At 48.8% G+C, this 20,501-nt stretch overlaps 1 protein-coding gene across 1 annotated transcript in view; it reads right to left on the bottom strand.

Moving 5' to 3' along the window:
* Positions 1-423: 423 nt before the first annotated feature.
* RNF43 (ring finger protein 43) overlaps positions 424-20,501 on the bottom strand; it is a 69,683-nt gene continuing 49,605 nt past the window's right edge. Inside the window, exons 3-10 of the mRNA XM_049860377.1 lie at positions 17,785-17,907; positions 9,698-9,772; positions 9,445-9,576; positions 8,743-8,847; positions 6,610-6,771; positions 5,742-5,844; positions 3,717-5,075; positions 424-1,294 (exon numbers count right to left, since the gene is read on the bottom strand). Coding sequence (XP_049716334.1) covers positions 1,248-1,294; positions 3,717-5,075; positions 5,742-5,844; positions 6,610-6,771; positions 8,743-8,847; positions 9,445-9,576; positions 9,698-9,772; positions 17,785-17,907 — 2,106 coding nt within the window. The 3' untranslated portion in view covers positions 424-1,247. The remainder of the gene's footprint in view (positions 1,295-3,716; positions 5,076-5,741; positions 5,845-6,609; positions 6,772-8,742; positions 8,848-9,444; positions 9,577-9,697; positions 9,773-17,784; positions 17,908-20,501) is intronic.

Raw genomic sequence — 20,501 nt, 5'->3', positions numbered from 1 at the left:
CCCCACATTCACATTCCAAATGGGATAATGCCTGAGGGGCCAGCAATGACCAGGCTGTCCTGGAGTGAATGTCACCCTAGGGAGACCCCTCAGTCCTTGCCCACTTGGGTACCAGCTGCCCAGGCCAGACTTCCTGCTCCAGCTCCACTCTCACATGCACCTGCTCCCTGTGGGTCCCTAACTATATGGCTTATACTAGGGAGATAGGCCTCTGGGCCCTCCAAAACCAAGGGCCACACTTTGCTTTTCCTTTGTTCTCCCCTGCTCCTTCTTGTCCTTCCTGCTCAGCTGTAATTCTGCCTTTTCTACCTTCATTCCATCCTCCTTCTTTCCAGATGAAGTCCCTCAGAAATCTTCTACTGTCTACCTGCTTTGGGACTTTGAGACAGGAGATCTCCAAGGAGAGTCATTCCCTTCCCACCCCAACCCCACCTGCAGCCTCCTGAGGAACTGGAGCTGCAGGGTGACAAGGGAGTCTGAAGATCCGAGGCTTCATTCCAGGTTCCTCAAGACACCACCTCACGACAGAACACAATGCCCTGGCTTCCCTCTGACTTAATACAGTGGATCTGACAATTTAAGGACAAGGGGGAAAAATCCTCCCTTATGCACCAGGGAGGAACTGCCTGGAGAAGCTGCAGAGACCCTCCCTTTTCAGGGCTCAGGGCTCACCTATGCTCCTGATCCTTTTTCAAAGAAGGAAAATGATAGAGCTGGGGTTGTCCCTGATGCAGTTCCCCCAACAAGAGCCTCTCCAAGGAGGGCCAAGGCAGGTGTCCAGGGCTCAGCTGAAGAAGGGGTTGAGAAAGGTCATGCAGTCAGCTGGACCTGCTTGGTTGGTATGAACATGAAGCCTGGGATGATGGAGACCTGGGGGGCTGGGGGAGGGAGCAGCACCTTTGTAACACCCTAGCTTCCCATACCTGGCTTCCTGCCCTCAAAAAACATACTTTTCAAGGGAGCCAGTCCACACAGTGCACAGGCAGTAGCTGCTTGCCTGGCTGGATTCAGACTTGCTGCTCTGGGATGTGCTCTGCAGACAAGGGGGAAACTATCGCCCCATAGCTGAGAGCAGGAAACAGCACCTCCTGCCACCCACCACAACCACTCCTCTTCCGCTGGTTCCAGGAAGTATGGCAAAAAGGGGTGTTTGCTGAGGTCCTTTCTTCTCCCAGGAGCAAGACTCTGCCTGGTAGGGCCCTGAGTCATCCAGAGCACTGTCTTGGTTGGAGCCAGGTCTGAACATCTCACACGGCCTGTTCACACAGCACCTCAAGCTCCTCCTCCTCCGAGCCTGCATTCAGAGACAGAGGAGGAAAGAGAACAGTGAGGGTCAGGCTAGGCTCTTGCTTCTCCCATCTGTAGGACTGTATGGCTGGGAGGCACCCACAAAGAAGGAAAGGATGATTAGATTGAAAGCTGAGAGGGACCCCAGTTGGGACACGGGAGAAAAACACAAATCTAGAGAAAGGGAAACATATATAGCAACCGATGTGTTCCTAATACTTACTATACATTCATTCGTCCAATAAATATTGAGCATTTACTGTGCATCTGGCCTAATACCCCCTACCAAAAAAAAAAAAAAAATTCAAACAAAATAAACCATTGCCATCAAGTCTGCTACCATGTGGCAAGTAGAAGTCCAAGAAGATTAAACAGGGAGCTAACAACCTCGTACGAGAGAAGGTGTGCATGCAAATAGCCATTACACCAGGGAGACAGGGCCGGGGTCCTAAGGGACACATCGAGGAAGGGGAGAGATCATGTCCAACTGGAGCAATCAGGAAAGGCTTTCTGGAATTGGGGATAAATGAGCTGGGCCTGCAGGAATAGGTAAGAATTAGGTTTACGGGACTGAGGGAACGCAGCAGGATATTCTGAGCTGAAGGAACTGCAAGAAGAGCTTACCCAGTTTGGCTATAGGATAGGGTAGAGTAAGTGGAGAGGTATAGTAGAAAATAAGGTTGGGAAGGAACACTGGGGCTAGCTGGTGCTGGGGCCTTGAAGGTCAAGCCTGGTTGGATTTTTCCTTACTGTGGACAAAACAGAACAGTTGAAGCTTTCTGGCCAGTGGATTGTGACAAAGAGGACATGGCAGCAGCAGGAGAGTAGGGGAGCAGAGTAAATGTACTGCACAATTTTCTGGTCACAAAACTCAATGTGCAGTCCCCAGCCTTCATACCCTGTTAAAGGGAGGGGAAGAGCTAGGTAGTTGCTGCACTGGTGTTTAAGATACACCTAAGACAGTGGCAGAGGCCGTGAGTGCTGGGGTAGGGGAGAATGTGGTAAAGATAAGCAGAGAAGTAGTTAACAGAAACTGGCACTGATTGGATGTAAGGAGCAGGGAAAAAGGAAGTGTTGTAACTAGTTCTGAGCTTGAGAGACAGGGCAGGTAGTGGTCTGGACCTGGAAATACACACAATAGGGCTCAGCTGGAATCTCATGATTCCATGGCCAAAGCTTGCAGATACAAGACTGTATGGAAGCGATTATCTTCCTACACTGTTTGCATGCCTGTCTGTCTCCCCAGTCTCCTCATTGGCAAATTCCATATATTTTCATCTCTGTATACTCTAAGCTTAGCCCGGAACCTAGCACATAGCAAGCATACAATAAATGTAATAAATGCAGAAGGAGGAAAGGAAGGAGAGGGGAAATGAATGAATGATGGCATCTCTCAAGTTCTGCCTGTAGGATTCCTAGACCATGAGGCCTTATATTTTAGCACCTTTCGGTGCCCTTTTGGGGTGGAGGGGTCTTCCTTGTAATGCTGTAGGCAGAGTTGTGTCATCCACATAATGGGAGAAGATGGGAAAGAAGTAAGAGGTGAAGGGCTCTGGAAGGGGAAGAGGAGTATTTGGGCAAATAAATAAAGGTTGAGAATTCAAATTATCATCATTGGGACACGGGAAACCTGGGGTGGAAAGGGGGAGTATGCTGTCACATTTTAGGGATTGCAACTAGTGTCATATAACAATATGTGTATAAATATTTGTATGAGAAATTAACTCAAGCCATAAACTTTCACCTAAAGCACAAATATATATATATATATATATATATATATATATATATATATAGCATATGTATCACCACTGGTTGTAATAGAGCAACAGGGATACACTGGGCCCCCAAGAAAATGAGGTTGGTTTTATTAACAAGAGGGAGGGAAGCCTTCCTGTTCCCTGTCCCAGAGGAACAGGAGAAGGCCTGAGGACCTGCAGGGCTACAGGGAGTCACCTGTGATGTCTCTCTCTCTGTATCATTCACATAGTTCTTCTCATATGGCCTAGTATTATGGTTGTCTGCAATGATTTCTTCTATAAGATCATGCTTTCCTCAAGGGCAAAGGACACTTCTCGGCTTTCTTTGAATTTGGAGCTAATATTGAGCTGTACACACTGGTATGGCTGTACCAATTGTCAAAATGTTGACACACATCCGTTTGAGCTGCTCCAACCACCCCAAGTGCCTCTCTGAAGCCCCATCCATGCTAGTACCTCCCCTGGGACCTCCCTATGATCTGGAAACTAAATGGGTAACACTTGGCAGAGCTGGGGTGCTGTGCCAGTTTTTCAATAATCTGAATGTCACCCCTGTTGTATCCTTCTCAGCTTCTGTCAACGCCTTGTTGGTTGACTTCACCTGTCCTAAAATACGCAGCTTCTCTTAGTCTCCTCTCCCCTGGACACCTACTTCCCATGAAAACTCACCAGGCTGGGCTGGCAGCACCTGGCAGTGTGGGTAAGGGCATGGCCTGCCCTCTGTGGTGCCAGGACTCCATTCGGAAGGCCCCTCCTCAGGTGGGTGTGGCCCCAGGGGCAGGCGTGGAGTCAGACACAACCACACTGGCTGTGAACTTGAGTAATGGGGGGCCGGGGTTTCTGGTAGAAGCCTCCTATCCAGGCCCGAAGGTCCAAAGATCAATGGGTGGGCCTCTGGGGACCAAGGATATGCCAGCCTGGGGCCATAGTGGGGAAACATCCGGCAACCTGGGTGCGCAGTCAAGTCCTGGGGCCGAGAGACTGGGGTGGGCTCTGAGGGACCCCCCCGCCGTTTCCTCTGTGGGTGTCGGGCAGGGTGGCTGGATTTCTGCAAGCTTAAAAGGCTGCTGGGAATGGAGCTGGGGCTGGAGGCTTCAGCTGGGCCAGGGGCTGGCTCTGTTATGGCCTTAGGCCGTTGTGGGCTGGGCAGCTGCCCTGAAGGAGCTGGTGAGGTGGATCTGGCAGCTTGCTCATCAGGGGAAGTTGGCTCCAGCTGGAGCTGTGTCCGAGGAACACCAGGCCTGGACTGGGGGTGCCCAGTTTCTGGGCCAGCCTTCCTGCCACGCCACTGGAACCGCTTTTTGTAGTGGTGGTGCCGGTGGCGGTGGTAGTGGATATGGCTAGAGACCTGGGTTTCTCCTGAGGGCACCACTGAGTCCAAGGACCGGGGACGAGAGGCCACACTGACATGTGGCTCCTCCTTCTGGGGCTCCCCTTCAGGGCTGCAGTAGACCAAGGGGTCAAAGTCACTGCTCAGGGAGCTGCGGAAGGTAGAACTGCTGCCATGGACACCCTGCAGGCTGATGTCCGTGCAGTTGATCACTGAGTCACTGGAGGAGCCGTGACAGGGCCCCGAGCTAGAGTCACTGGCTGGCCCATCCGCCAGGTAGCCGCTGCGTTCTGTACAGTAGCTTTCCCCAGACCCGCTGCTGTCGTGAGGCCTGGCCCGGCGTGGGGGCACTGGGCAAGCAGCAGGGTGCTGTGAGGTACACCTGAGCCGGCTCAGCCCCCAGCCCTGCGCATAGGGGAGCTGGGCCATAGCCAGGCACTGCTGCTGTCCTACAGGCCGGGGATGTGCTCCTCTGGGGAGGCGGTGGTGCCGAGGACCTGAGCCTGGCTCTTGGGATGGCAGGAAGGGACCAGGTCGTGGGGGCCGAACCACCGAGCTGCTCCGTGAAGGGCCCAGCAGGTAAGCAGCAGGGAAGTGATAGTGGGCGTGACCCGGATGCTGGCGAATGAGGTGGAGTCTCCGGCCCGGTTCCTGGTAGGGTCGAGAGGGTCCCAAGGGCTGGGAAAATGAATCGCCCTCTGGAAAAAAGAACCAAGAGCATGGGTGTCTGACCACAAATCTATGGAGGATGCATTCAGAAAGGTTAGCTAATAGCTAACCTATTTGATCCTATGTGGCCTATGAGGTCAGTCAGAGTTTGGGGGACCAAGGACATCCCTACCCTGCATGTATGTGCCCTGGGACTCCCTTCCTCCCTCCCTCCAGCCAAGTCTGTCTATCCTGGGAGTTCTGCTGTATGTGTCAATTTCTGTACTACCATCAGCCATTTGGGGCTCTTTCACTCAGGGCCACTGCTAGGCCACACTGCACATTTAGGTGAATTAGAAAAAGGTTCTCTTCCCTCAAGACAGTTCACTTTCATCTTTTAGAAAATTGTCAGAGTGATTTTATCTTCTAATATTTACTGCCAGGAAATTGGAATAATAAACATGCAAATACCCCAAATTTAGAATCAACAAAGCTATCATAAAAATACAAATAATTAAAAAAAAACCACGATGTCTGATCACAGTGTGAATGGCTCCCCTCTCGGATGAGGCACTCTTGAACAATATGCAACTTAAACAATGACAGTGGCAGGTCTGCTTTCTCCTCAGCTTCAAGCGAGAAGCCCTTTCCCAGACAGAAGCCATGTTCTCAACCCATCTGCCTGTCCATAGGGAAGTCTTTGGCCCACCTCCTACCTACGATGTTGAACATGCAGAGAGGGCAGGTCCGATGCTGATGCAGCCAGGGGTCCACACAGGTACGGTGGAACTCATGAAGACAGGAAATGACCCGTAGCTCCTGGAGAAAACAAGAGGGTCCAAAAAAAAGGTATCTGTAGCTACAGGAGTAGCCAGAACCAGGATATCCCCCTGACACCCCTTGGCCTTTCCCTCTTGCTATAACCTACTTGTAGTAGACCTCATGGTAGAATAGCAATGATATAGGCTTCGATATCAAGCGGGCCTAGATTTTGCCAGTTAGCAATATGACCCTTGGCAAGTTTTTTTTCTTTCTTTAAAATTTTTTATTGTGCTTTAAGTAAAAGTTTACAGTTCAAGTCAGTTTCTCATACAAAAATTTATAAACATATTTTTATGTGACCCTAGTTGCTCTCCCTGTAATGTGACAGCACACTCCTCCTTTACACCCCGGGTTTCCCTTGTCCATTCAACCAGCTCCTGTCTCTTTTTGCCTTCTCATCTCTCCTGGGCAAGCTTTTTAACAGACAGTTTTCTGCCTGTAAAACGAGGATAAAAAACGAATCTCCCCCACCCCGCACTGTCATGAGGCTAACATGAGATAATGCATCTAAAGCACCCACTGCTGAGCCTGCTCATGGTAAACCCTCATCAAATAACAAACGGTTCTCTTTCTCTAACCCAACCCAGTGCCTTCCAGGACAATTACTAAAGCCTCAGGGCTCTCCCCTACCTCTGCCCCACGCAGGATACATAGGATATGAAGGCAGGCAGGACAACCACACCAGCCCTAAGTGTCCCCTCCTAAAGCTGCATTCATCCTCTCCAGCCTGGTCATGGAGGTGAACCACAAGTCCTGCCTTACCTGTCCCTCAGAGAACTCCTCCAGGCAGATGGCACACATGGGGGCTGAGCTGCAGCTGCTACCTGAGTCCGGCCATTCAGCTCGGGCCCTCTTGCAGCTGGCTCGGTACCTCCTGGTAGCCAGTTGGCTGATGGCCCAGGCTGTTCGCTGCTGAAGGGGCTCCTGGGAAGAGGGATAGGGCTTAGAATAGGGCAAAGCCTCCTCTGCCCTCACCCTGGAGCCCAGCTTGTACTTGGTTCCCAGGCACCCATTTAGATCACATGGCCAACTAACCACCCCTGGGAGTTTGTCCCACTGGAGCACATGCATGGCTTTACCAACCAGGCCAAGCCCTCCCACCCCCTCCCGAGCTTATACCATTATGCTTTCCTGCCCTTGATGACTGATAAGAGAAACTTTTCATTCAACTGCCTGTTTGACATCTCAACTTGGATGTCTAATAGGCAGGTCAAACTTGCCATGTCCAAAACTAAACTCCTGATTCCATTAACCACCCCCAAACACACACCTGTCCACCCCAGTCTTCCCCTTTCCAATAAATGGCAATTCCATTTTAATTGAAAGTGAAAGTTTATAAATGAAGTCAGTCTCTCACACGACAACTTAGTATTATGTCCTCCTAGCTGCTCTCCCCCTAATGAGACAGCACCCTCCTCCTCTGCAACCTGTTTTTCCCGTGTCCATTCAACCAGCTCCTGGCCCCCTCTGCCTTCCCATCTCACCTTCAGACAGGAGTTGCCCATATAGTCTCATATGTCTACTTTAGCCAAGAAGCTCACTCCTCACCAGTATCATTTTCTGTCTTATAGTCTAGTCCAATCCCTGTCTGAAGAGTTGGCTTCAGGAATGGTTCCAGTCTTGGGCTAACAAAGGGTCTGGGGACCATGGCCTCCGGGGTCCCTCTAGTCTCAGTCAGACCATTAAGTCTTCAGACCAAAAATCTTGATGTCATCCTCCACTCCTTTCTCTCATACCCAATGATTAGTAAACCTTTTGGCTTTGCCTTCAAAATATACCCAGAATCTATTTCTCACCACCTTTACTGTTACCGGAAACCCTGGTGGCATAGTAGTTAAGTGCTATGGCTGCTAACCAAAGGGTCAGCAGTTCGAATCCGCCAGGCGCTCCTTGGAAACTCTATGGGGCAGTTCTACTCTGTCCTATAGGGTCGCTGTGAGTCAGAATCGACTCGACGGCACTGGGTTTGGTTTTTTTGGGTTTTGGGTTACCACCCTAATCCAAGCTACCATTACTATCACCTGGATTCCTATATTAGCCTCCTATCTTGTTTCTCTCTTCCCACCCTTGCCTCCTTGTAGCCCATTTTCTTTACAGAGGCAAGAGTGATCGTGGTCAAACTCAAGTCAGACCATGTCATGCCTTCTACTCAAAGCCCTCCAATGGCTCCCACTTTGCCCAGAGTAAAAAACAAAGTCCTGACAATGGCCTGAAGAGTTGGATACAACTTGGCTGCATGAGCTCTCCATTCTCATCTCCTATTCTGTCCTTCTTCTCACTCTATCCCAATCATACGGCTTCTTGCTGCTCCTCAATGGCATCAGGCACACTTCTGCCTCCAGGCCTTTGCGTTTACTCTTCTCCCTGCTTATACTACTTTCTCCCCAGAGATTTGCACAGATCACTCCCTCACCTAGTTGGAATCTTTGCTCTGATGTCATCTTCTCAATGAGGGCTTGCCTTTAAAAATCCTGTTCCCCTTGTACTTCCTCTCCCCTTTCCTATTTTATTTCTCTCCCTAGCACATACCACTATTTGAAATACTATATATTTTACTTATTTGTTTTGTTTATTGTGTGTCTCATCCTACTATAATAAAAGCTCCTTGAGGGTAGGGATTTTTGTCCCTTTTAATTGCTGCTATATCCTCAACACCTAGAGGAATGCCTGGCACAAAATAGGAACTCGGTATGTTTGTTGAATGAATGAACAAATGAGCAAGCCTATGGGGAGAGGCTGCTGGAAATCAACCCAGACATATGCGGGAGTATTTGCAGGTAAACTGTTTTGTGAGCATAAAGGCGCCTTCCTTTGTCACTTCCCCTTTCTGCTCCTACCCCTACCCTCCCACAGACATACACACATGCACCTCCACGGGGAGCCCACACTGCTCACCGGCCTGCTGTGGTGGGGGCGGCACCGGATGCGCAGCACTGAAGCCAGGATGACCACAAAGATGGTGCCTACCACAGTCAGGAGGATCCATACATCATAATCTGGCTAGGGGAGCAAGCAGACAGGAAAAAGGGTCATAGCTCTGGAAGGAGCTGGGCCAATTTGGGAGGGAAAACAGGAGCCCAGGAGACACACAGAGAGCTGGAGATCTCCTTGGGTTTTCCAGCTGGGGAGCTGTGGTGGAGATGAATCTGGGATAGGGTTAGGTGACCCCTCTCTGCCCAGAAGCACTCATAGGAGAGAGCTCTCCAGATGTTGGCTGTTGGAAATGCTATCTGAAAACCCATGTGCTTGGGAAAAAGGGGGAAGGGACTTCTCTGCAGGTGGGAGTTACCCACTGAGCAGCTGAGTGAGTGGAGAAGCACCAGCTAGGGTTCAGGGCCAGGGTTTCATTCTGTCTCTGCTACTCCATGCCAGCAAGCCACAGAGCCGAAAATAACATTAGAACTCATCTGGCCTAATCTGTTTTTGAGGCGCACAGCTGGATTTCTGAAGGAGCTCTCCCTTTCTCTCATGGGACAAGAGGATTACTAAGGTCTCCTCAGCTCCAGGCGTCTAAGGGCTTTGGGTGGGAGTTTCCATGGGACAAAGGTGGGAGTGAGTGTGGGTGCTGGGGAGGGTCTGGAGATCTGCTGTGCTTACCCAGGCCGGGGGCTCCTTCAGCTCAATTCTCACGTGGGCCTTCTGGTTCTTGTACACAAACTCCATCAGCTTCTCAGCATCATTGCCCCAGATCAACACCACTGGCCAAGTCAACCCCAGGGGCTGCTGCAGCTGCAGGAGGGACAGTGTCCAGAGAGGCTGCTGTGTCCTGACTTCTCCTTCCCCATTAACTTCACTTTCCTCTACCCTGCTCCCCGCCCCCCCGCCCCAACATCCCAAGGTTCCTGGGTACCTGTTCAGCAGCAGCTCGGTCCTCAGTGATGTCAAAGAGAACAGCACTGGCTCCTCTCTCGCCTGCCATCCGGGCCTGCAGGGACACAGCAGAGGTTTGGCTGGGGACAGGGAAGAAGACAGCTCATCCATGCCCCAGCCTCGCCCCCACACACACCCACCCCTTCCTGGGACTTTTCACACATGGGAACTCTGTACACTCACATATATACATGCAAGGGGTCAGCAGGACTAGGATCCCCCTGTCCTGCCCCCGAGCTCACCAAGGTCCCATTGTCTTCAAAGAACAACATTCAGTCCTTCATTTTGTAAAGGCACAAACCTTTAACAAGGGTTTTCTGGGTGCCAGGTGGTGGACTAAATTCTGGGGCCAAAGAAAATAAGAACAGTCCCTGATGTCAGGGTTCCATCAGTCTGCATTGGCTAAGAGAAGTGAGAACAGAGAGTAGGGAGAGACCAGCACCCCCCCCAGGGAACGGAGAGTGACCAGTCCCCGGAACAGAGAGGCAGAGGAAGAGAGCTCCTTCAGAATAGAGCTGGGCTTTCCAAGGGCGAGCCCTGTCTGACAAGAGGAGTCTGTGGTGCTTCCCCCCAGCTCAGGCTAAGTTCCAGGAGCCTGGGACACTGCTCTCACCCAAGGCCTCCATGGCAGAGCCCAGCTTCAGCCCATCTCATTGGTAGCCTCTCCCTGCATGCTCTAATTGGCCAATGTTTTCTCCGGCTCCGGTGGTAACTTAAAGGAGTCCCTGTGCAGTGCTTTATCTCTTTATCATCTCCATTAGTATGGCACTAGATACACAGGTAGGGAGGGACTACAGATGCTGTTCCCACAAGGACACAACTGTGTACCAGGGGCCAGAAGGCAGAGAGGCTGCAAGTAGAGCAGGCTTGGGGAAGCAGAATGTAGCCAATCAGGCTGAACAGATAGCAGAGCCAGGAGAAAATAAAAAGCAGGAATCTAGGGATATGTGTGTGGGGTTAAAAAAAGGGAGATAAGAGCTGTGGGTGGGGTGGAGCCCAGTGGGCAATGACCAACGGACAAAGAGGTGAGTGAGCTACTCGCTGCCTAGTGCTGTCCCCTCACCCAGCGGCCACTCTCCAGCCTTCCTCTCTAGAGCAAAGGCTCACACCCTCAGAGCCACTACTGAGTCTTCGGGCCTTCCTGCTGGTGGTGAAGGAGTTAATCCTGCTGCCAGTAGTGGTGGCAGGAAGAGGAGCCAATGTTGGCTTACTCACACTCTCAGCGCTTTGATCCCTGCGTCCCAGGAAGAGCCTGTTGGGGCAGGCCAGGGAGTGGCTCCCTGCTCCCGCTCCCACTCCCTTGGGTGAGTTGTGGCTAGGGGGCCCCTCAGAACCCACTGCCCTGGGTTGGCAGTGGAGACCTTCTAGTGGAGCCCCATTTTGATCAGGAAAGTAACTTTTCTTTTCCCTCTCTCCCTCCCCTAGGAGCGGGGCTGGGCCCCCTACCTTCACCCAGGCTCAGCTCAGGCCCAGGGCTCACCAGGCTAACTGGAAATTCACAGGACTCCAGAATGGAATTGAAGAGACTGAGAGGTTACAGCCTCCATCCTCCCCACCACCACTTTCTCCCACGAAGTCTACCCCACCTAGGCCATCCCAGGCAGATGGAGGCTCTCCAATCGTCAGAGCCCTCCAAGCAGGGGTATAGGAGCAGTAGCAGGGGAAAAGGAGAGGAGAATCCAACAAGTCATCTCATAGTCTGGGGATTTTGCTGAAGGGGTATGGGAGACCATCCCAGTGGTCCCTGGATTGGGACTCCTGGGTCCTCCAGCCACCAGGACCTCGGGTTTCCTATGCCCCTGAACAAGACCCTGGATCCAGCCTAGCCTGGAAGAGTAGGAGGGGAGGACAAAGCCTTCCTTCTCTGTAGAGTTTCTTACTTCCCCACCCTTTGAAGGATTGGGGTAGGAACAGTGGAAAGTAATTACTGTGACATCCAAACACCCCAGTCCATTACAGCCCATAATTATAAAGTTGTAAAAGTGATCAAAGGGCCCAGAGTGTTGGCCAACAGGGGAAAACAAACAGGACTTTCAGACAGTGGATGCCTGCAGCCAGAATTCTAGGAATAAAAAGTAAGATTTGGGGACAGATGGCAGCCAATCTGGAGCTATCCATGCCTCCTGCCCACCTGCACTCAAGGAACAGGGAGGGAGGGAGAGAAAGAAGTACTCCAGGGACTGGAATCTCCAAGACTGGAAGGCAAAGAGAGGGTGGGCAGGCATTCAAGATGCGAAGACTGGGGTTTTAGAAAGATCCAGAGACCTCCTTTTTTGGGGGCTGTAAAGAATCAGCCAGCCCTCTAGGGGCAGCAAACAAATCTGTAGGCTGGCCTCTGGCAACATGAGGTATTACAGAGAGAGCAGGGAAAGTGAGCTAAAAATCCAGCCTCTGACTCTCTGGACTCACAAGTCAGCTGTTGCACTCTCCTGGTCCTTAATTTTTCCTCCCCAGGCTACAACGATAGTCTCTCTGTATTTCCTGCTCATTAAACATTTTTTTTTTTTAAACATTTACTTAGCACCTACTGTGCCCAGGGCACCAAGCCTGGGAAGTCCAGGCCCTCCAGAACAGCTCATAATCTATCATTATGCTGATAACAATATTCTAGGGTACAAATGAATGGCACAGACTAATAGTTTCCAAACCTTTTTTTTTTCCAGCTCAGAAAGCCTTTTACTCTACTCTACTCCTCGCCAGACACACTAAATCTGACACAAATCAGATAAAAGATAAAAGTGAGACAGCTCAGGTTGTAGTGGGGTTGGGGACAGGAAGGCTCCTTAGCCTCCCCCACCTCTGAGGCACCTCCATGAAGCCTAGGCTTAGAAGGGTGGAAAGCATTGGCAAAGACCCTAACTGCTGGGGGTGTGCCCGGAGGGAGGGATTTCTGCTCCTACTGGGCTAGCTGGGCTAAACCAGTCAGGAAAGATTCAGTAGAAGAGGTGATGTTCATTAGCGCTTGAAAGCAAGGGGAGAAGTGGTGTAGCTTTTATTGAGATCCACTCTGCTCAGATGGCCTGGGTTTGAATCCTGACTCCGCTACCAACTATTAGCTGTGAGACTCCAGGCAAGTCACTTAACTTCTTTGTGTCTCAGTTTTCGTTTTTGTAAACTGGGAGTAAATAATAGGACCTACTTCATAAGGTTGTTGTGAGGACTACATAAATTAATCCATTCAAAGTGCTTATAACATTGCTTGGCTTGCTGTCAGTAAGTTGTACACCTGTAAAAACATGTTTACAACAATGGCAGAAAAAAAAAAGAGAGCTGTTGAGGCTGCTTGTGTACAACTAAACACTTTGTGGGATTTGGTTGCTTGGTTTGGAGGTTAGGGTTATGGTTTCATGGGACATCCCAGTTAATTGGCCTAATAACATGTTTAGTACTTCTGTTCTACCTCCTAGTTTGCTGCACAGTGCTTGGGTCTTAAAAGCTTGCAAGTGGCCATCCAAGGCATAACAATTGGTCTCTATTCAGTTGGAACAACAGAGGAAGAAAGAGAGTCAGGAATAGGAGGTGGATATGGGATGTGTGGTTAATTGCCTTCATGAACAACTACCTCCTTTGCCGTGAGACCAGAAGAACTGGATGGTGCCTGGCTACCATTACTAAACATTTGATCAAAGATTCCATAGAAGAATCCTGATCCAAAGGGGGGAAATATAGAACAGAATTTCAAATTCTCATAGGCTCTAGACTGTCTGGAGCCATGGAGGCTTGATGAGCCCCCAAAACTATTGCCCTGAGATAATCTTTAAATCTTAAAACAAAAATATCCCCTGAAGTCTTCTTAAAACCAAACAGTAGTTTAGCTTTTTTAGTAAAGAATGTCTGCCTTAAGCAGACATTTTTAAGATCTATCTATATAGGATCAAATTGACAACAGCAACTCGAAAGATAGGAATCTTAGGGAGCAGTGAGTTTATGCTAATGGGGGAGCAACAACTCAGAGAAGGAGAGAATAGTTGCACAACTCAAAGGATGTAATCAGTGTCACCAAATTGTACATATAGAAATTGGTGTATGTTCTGCTGTGTATATTCTCAACAACAAAATAAACTTATTTAAAAAAAAAAAGTGCTTGGCACATAGTAAAAAAAAAAGTGTTCCTTAAATATTAGTTATTATATCAGCTGTTACTATGTGCCTTGCATACATGATTTCACTTACTCCTCACAACATCTCTACAAGGCAGTTGCTAGCCCTGTTTTTGGGTTGGGGAAACTGAGGCTCAGAGAGACTGAATAACTTGTCACATAGCTGATAAGTGGTAGAGGCAAGATTCCCACCCAAGACTTTGGCCTCTAGAGTGCCTGCTCTTAACTACCGGGTAGTGGTCTCCAGATAAGAGGCAGGCCTTGTACCCATCTGCTTGGTTCAGGAGACGGCTCCTTTCACCAGGCACAAGGTCACTGCACTAGTATAGGTATGAGGTGATAAGGGCCTGGCTTATCACAAGGATGGCTGTGGAGCTGCAAAGAAAGAAAAAGAAACCGATTTTGGTCACAAGACGGGGTGGTAAGAAGCCCTGGTGGTGCGGTAGTTAAGTGCTTGGCTGCTAACCAAAAGGTCAGTGGTTTGAAACTACCAGCGGTTCCACAGGAAAAAGATGCGGCAGTCTGCTTCTGTAGAGTTTTACAGTTTGGGAAACCCTATGGGGTCGCTATGAGTTGGAATCAAATCGACAGCAGTGGGTTTTTGGCTTAGATTGGGTGGTGGTGACAAGGATGGAGGAATCTGAAAGAATCATGGTGTAGGTTTCAGGGAAGATCAAGTGAGTTAACAAATGGGAAAAAAAAAAAAAAAACTTGTAGCACAGGAAGACAACGCCAATGATGATGACAACAGTGATAATTCCAACCATTTATTGAGAGATTGCTATGTGCTTGGCATAGGACTGAGACCTTTCATCTGTATTGTTTCATTAAATCCTCATAACTGTCTTAGGATGTAAGTCTCATTGTGATTCCCCTTTTACAGAAGAGGGAATGGAGGCTCAGAGAGGTTAGCTGAAATGGCCCTGGTCACACTGAGTGTCAGTGGAGGAGCCAGGCTTCAAACCCAGGGCTGTCTGGCTTGAGGGCCCCAGCTCTGTTAGTGCTGATGGCATTCAGACACTAATGGGAAAAGCCAGAACAGATCTGGTTGAAGGTCAGGGTTAGGTCAATGGTTTTCAAATTTTTCCCCACCAAAGACCCTCACCTTTTCCCTCCAACCTCTCATGGCCCCTATTCTACCAAATTGTATTTGTAACATACAATTCATTTTCTTAGGAAATAACTTGTTTTAGCACATCGAACTGACAGAATTCCCATCAAAAGCAGAGAAGATGGGTATTTTAGTCAGGCCTGTGGGACTTCTGAAATATTGGAAGTAGCTCACATTATTACCTGGTGAGACCTATGAGACCTCCTCTGGGCCAGGAGCTACTTGGTTAGGTCGAAAGATAGACCTGAGAGAAGCCTAGGGCCTGGCCATTTGGAAGCCACTGTGAGCGTGGGGGAGAACAATTCCCAGAACAATGGGGGAAGAAGCCAGGCAAGAAGGGAGGGGCCCAGGTACGAGTGCATGGGGAGGAAGCATGGGCATAGACAAGAACTTCTGAAGAATTTGATGGGGAAAGAAAAGAGGGCCACAGGGCAGTAGTCAGTGTACTTCTTCTAAACTTCTAATGGGCTGTTTTAGCCCAGGTGCTGTTAGGCCCTTCATATACATTATTTGATCCTCACAATAATCACTGGGGTAGGAAATAAAAGTCCCGTTTAATGATGATGGAAACAAAGGCTAAGTATCTCAAAGGGCACTGACCACACGTTTCTTGCTTCGCAGTGCTTGTGTACATATCTCATCTCTCCTACAGGAGTGTGGTCTCCTGAAGGGCGAGAAAAAAACCTATATGGTCACGTTCTTATAGTTCACCCAGTGTTCACATGTACGTGAAGTCATGCACTGCTGCAAAGGAATAGCAGAGCGTCCCTGAACCTTTCCCCCATCACACACACACCACAGACACACACACTACACTCATACCACACTCACATACACACACCACACACACACATACTACACTCATACCACTCACATACACACACACACACAGTCACACACACACTAGCAGGGCAGAGCAGGGACTGAGCACTCATTCACCCAATGAATAAATGAACAATGTGTCCCATATTTTGAAAAGCAAAGGGAAGGAAATCTCCAGAAGCAGGGAAGCTTCAGCCTAACAAAATCCTGCTGCTAGTAAGGACACTTGCAGCACCTCAGAGATGCCACACTTTCCAGCACCTCCATCCTGGTCCCCACTTCCCACCTCCCCTGAGGTCCCCTTCTGCATCAGCATGGCCAGGCTGGGAGAATATCTTCATCTACCTGTGGCCACCACATTCAGAATCTTGCCCACATCCCTGCTTGCCGTGGGATCAGGACCCTGAAAAAACTGAGTGGGAGGATAAGAGCCCATGCTGTTTCCTGGAGGCTCATTTGCCCATTTCCTCAGCCCCCAGGAGGATCAGAAAATCTCCAAGGGATCTGAACCTGAGTATAATAAGCAGGCACACAGGTTGGGAGTGTCACTCCCTTTTCACCACTCCTGGGTGCAGGGGCACTGTGACCCAATTCAAGGCCCACCACCCCTGCAGGGACTGGTGCCCTCATCAGCTGGCCTCCCCCTCTCCTCACCCTGTCCCAGAAGTACACCTCTCTGTGCCACATACAATCTGACGACACTGCAGCTTATATCACCAAAAGAACATTTTCACATACGTTAAGCTTTCCCAGCTAGAATGGGAGGCAACCTGCTAGAGAGTTTTAAAAGCCAGGTTTTAGAATTGGACAGGGCTGGGCTCAAATCTCAGCTCCACTAGCTGTGTCACCCTGGCAAGTTACTTAATCTTTCTGCTCCTCATTTGCCTCATATGTCACATGGCGAATAATAATGTCTAGCTTTCCTGGCTGTTGTGGAAAAATAAATGAGGTAATATAGTCTGTCACACATTCCACCTGGTAAGTGGTAAGCACACAGAAAACAGTAGCTATTATTATTGGTTAAAGCAAGATGCAAATGTTTACAGGGCCTGAGCAGTGATGTAAATGAGGCAAGTGGACCGGGTAGGGAGCATGGCAGATGATAGCATGTCTGTGTAAAGGTGGCAGCTGCCGTCCTGCTCCTGTCAATCACTGCCCTGCAGAAATGTGGAGCCAGCTCTACCACAGTCTCTGACTTTTCTTCCAGAGAAGCTGGAAATCTGGATTTTTATACGATATTTTCCAATTTTTTAAAGTGGCAATTAGCTTACATTTTGAATACCATTATAAGTAAAGTAAAGTCTAGATAAAAAGCAGCTCATGGGCCACCAGTTTGCAATCTCAGAGGAAGAGGGTGAACTTTTTAAGGGTAAGGGCAGTGGCTTCTGTTTCTGCTGTCCTTGTACACAGCTCAGTGAATATTTCTGAAAGACGGGAGACCCCACCAACTGACCTCCTTTTGCTCTGGTGCTAGGCAGGGAAAGGGGCTTAGGAACGCCTAATGAGGGGGATGCCCTGGATGAAATACATAAGGTTCTGCTGGTTGTACTCTTTTAAAGAACTATCTATATAACTATCTGTATAACTAACTACAAATCAAACTGACAACAGCAACTCGAAAGGTTAGATAGGAAGCTTAGAGGGCAGTGAGCTTATGTTAATGGTGGAGGAACAACTTGGAAAAGGAGGGTGAGAATGGTTGCACAACTTAAAGAATGTACTAACTGTCACAGAATTGTACATGTAGAAGTTATTGAATTGGTGTATGTCTTGGTCTATGTGTGTATATATACATATTTAAAGATCTGTTTAAATATCAAAAAAAAAAAAAAAGGATCTGCTGGTAGATCTTTGGTGGTGAAAGAACAGAGGCGTGAATTCCACCTTGCTCAGCCCAGGCATGGGACAGGAAAACTGGAGTGAGTCAGACCTGTCACTCACAGGGGACAAGGTGGTAAAGAGCACAGGTGCCTTTCACAGCCAGAGCTAGGGAAAGTTCAGAGCATGTGCAGAAGGGGTCAAGGGGGAATCTACCTTGCTAGCCAGTGACAGGCAGGGGCGGGGGGCCCGTCGGGGACTTTCCAGCTTGACAATGCTGATGAACCCGGGCTCCAAATTGTCATCATCACTGGCGTTGCACAGGTACAGGGGGTGGGACTGCAGAGAGACAAAAAGAGAACTTGGGTTAGGGAGGCTCAGGGAGCAAAAGGAGGGAGCTGAGTGCCAAGCACTTCCATGCTATGCTGGGCAGGTGCCAGGCAGGCTCCTGGGTGCCATGAAAGAATATGCCTAATCAGTGCATTGCCTCAAAGTAAGCTAGTCACCATTCCCTGTCCTTTCAGTGGTTCTGGCACCAAGAATACAGGGAGGTAGCGGCCTAAATGAAGAGCCTGCTGCAAAGCAGCTCCAGCAACCCTCAAGCCCTGGTTTTCCAAACTGGCCAATGCAGAGGGCTCCTCTCCAGGCTTCAGCATCTCTCACCTCCTGAGCCTTCTACCTGCTCCCAAAACCTCTGGCTAAGAGAATAGCCATGTATTCCTGTATCAGTGCCTTCAGAATCTTATCCTTCCTCTCCTTGCTTCTGGGGGGATGCTGGTGCCTCTTGCCTCCTTGGGATGCCCCCAGCTGGCATCTGCCTACAGATTCCTATCTCCTATGTAGCTTAAGCCTTCTCACTCAGTGTTGCCTTGGCCCTCTCAATACCCCCCTGTGCTTCTGCCCTCTGCCCATGCTGGGATTAAGCAGGGTGGTGACAGAGGAAAGAGGTTATTCTGGGATGAGATGTGGCTAAGACTGAAGCCTTGAGCCAAGTGATTCCTAGGAGCTCACCCTGTCCGTAGGAAGGACGCAGTGGGGACACAGCCAGTTCAGCTCATCTTCTCTGGCCTAGCAGAGATCTGAGGGTATGGCAGGTTCAGGCCAATACGCTATGCCTCTATGCCCATCTGGTGCTGAGCAATGGGTAAAGTGGAAGTGGACCCAACAAGAGCTAACACGACCCATGGGTCCCCTTCCGCTATCACCAAAGAGATGGAGCAGCCCTGCTATACACTCTCTTCTCATTAAAGACGATTCTAATACTCATTTGAATTTTCCCCGAATAAAATGTCCGAGTGCTGTGAGAACAAAGTATGATTTACTTTGATAATTCTATGGGCCAGGGACCCCAATGTATCCTGGCAAGAAAGGGGACTTCCTACTAGACAGTTGCCCATGCTTCCCTCTCCACTGCTGCTGAAGTCTCAGGGACCTATACAAAGAACCATGAGAGAAACGAGAGAGAACCTTGAACTTATGAAGATGGTTATGAGAATGATAAAGGCAATGATGAATTTAAAAGCACAACCATTTTTTTCTTTAAATTTTATTTTGTTGTTGTTGAGAATATACACAGCAAAACATATACCAATTCAACAGTTTCTACATGTACCATTTAGTGACATTGATTATATTCTTCGAGTTGTGCAACCATTCTCACCCTCCTTTTTTGAGTTGTTTCTCCCTCATTAACATAAACTCACTGCCCCCTAAGGTTCCCATTCAATCTTCTGAGTTGCTGTTGTCAATTTGATCCTATATAGATAGTTCTTAAAAGAACATAATGCTCAAGGCAGATGTTTTTTACCACTTAAGCTAAACTATTGTTTGGTTTTAAGATTTCAGGGGGATATTTTTGGTTTAAGATTCAAAGATTATCCCATGGCAATAGTTTGGGGGTTCATCCAGCCTCCGTGGCTCCAGAAAGTCTAGAGCCCATGAGAATTTGAAATTCTATTCTGCATTTCCCCCTTTTGATCATGATTCTTCTATGGAATCTTTGATCAAAATGCTTAGTAATGGTAGCCCGGCACCATCCAGCTCTTCTGGTCTCATGGCTAGGAGGTGGTTGTTCATGGAGGCAAAATCCTCCTCCTTTATTCCTGACTCTCTTTCTTCCTCTGTTGTTCCAACTGAATAGAGACCAATTGTTGTGCCTTGGATGGCCACTTGCAAGCTTTTAAGACTCCAGGCACTATGCAGCAAATTAAGAGGTAGAACAGAAGCACTAAACACGTTATTAGGCCAGTTAACTGTGATGTCCCATGAAACTATGACCCTAAACCTCCAAATCAAGGAATCAAATTCCATGAGGTATTTGGTTGTACATAGCAGCGCCAGTAGCTTTTTTTTGGTCATTGTAAACATATCTACATCACATAACTTACACCAATTCAACTTTTTATAAGTGTACAATTTATAGGCAGCAATGACAATAATTGGCTGAAAATTACAACCACTTTTTGAAGGCACTTTCAGGCTGTTTCACTGTAGCACTGCAGTTCCTTGAACATAGTAGGTTCTCAATAAATATGCACTACCTTGCTTTGAATTATATCCTTATGAATAAAAATCTTTGGTCAGGGGATATTGAAATGGAAGGGAGTTCCATTCTTGCTCCCAGAATACAAGGACCACAAGTTAGGTGGTGACTGAAATTTAGCGTATACCCCTTGCCCCCAAGAAAGGCTGGTGTGCAAGGTTGCAGGCTTGTCTCCCTTAGTGGAGCTGTGGCCCCTGTCTCAACAAGCCCCATTTGTCTGCCAATCTTTTAATCCATCTAACCATGCATCCTTTCATTTATTCATTCTCCCACCAATGAAGGCCCACTTGGTGCCAGACATTGTACAATGCACTGAGAAGTCAAGGATGGATACGACAGGCTCCCTTCCTTAAAGGAGAAACACATTGTACTGTGATGTTGTGATGCAGGT

The sequence above is a fragment of the Elephas maximus genome, chromosome 19 (assembly GCF_024166365.1).
Source record: "Elephas maximus indicus isolate mEleMax1 chromosome 19, mEleMax1 primary haplotype, whole genome shotgun sequence".
In the NCBI taxonomy this organism is placed as follows: Eukaryota; Metazoa; Chordata; class Mammalia; order Proboscidea; family Elephantidae; genus Elephas; species Elephas maximus.
The sequence above is the reverse complement of the archived record's forward strand: the minus strand, read 5'-3'. Positions and strand labels throughout refer to the sequence as shown.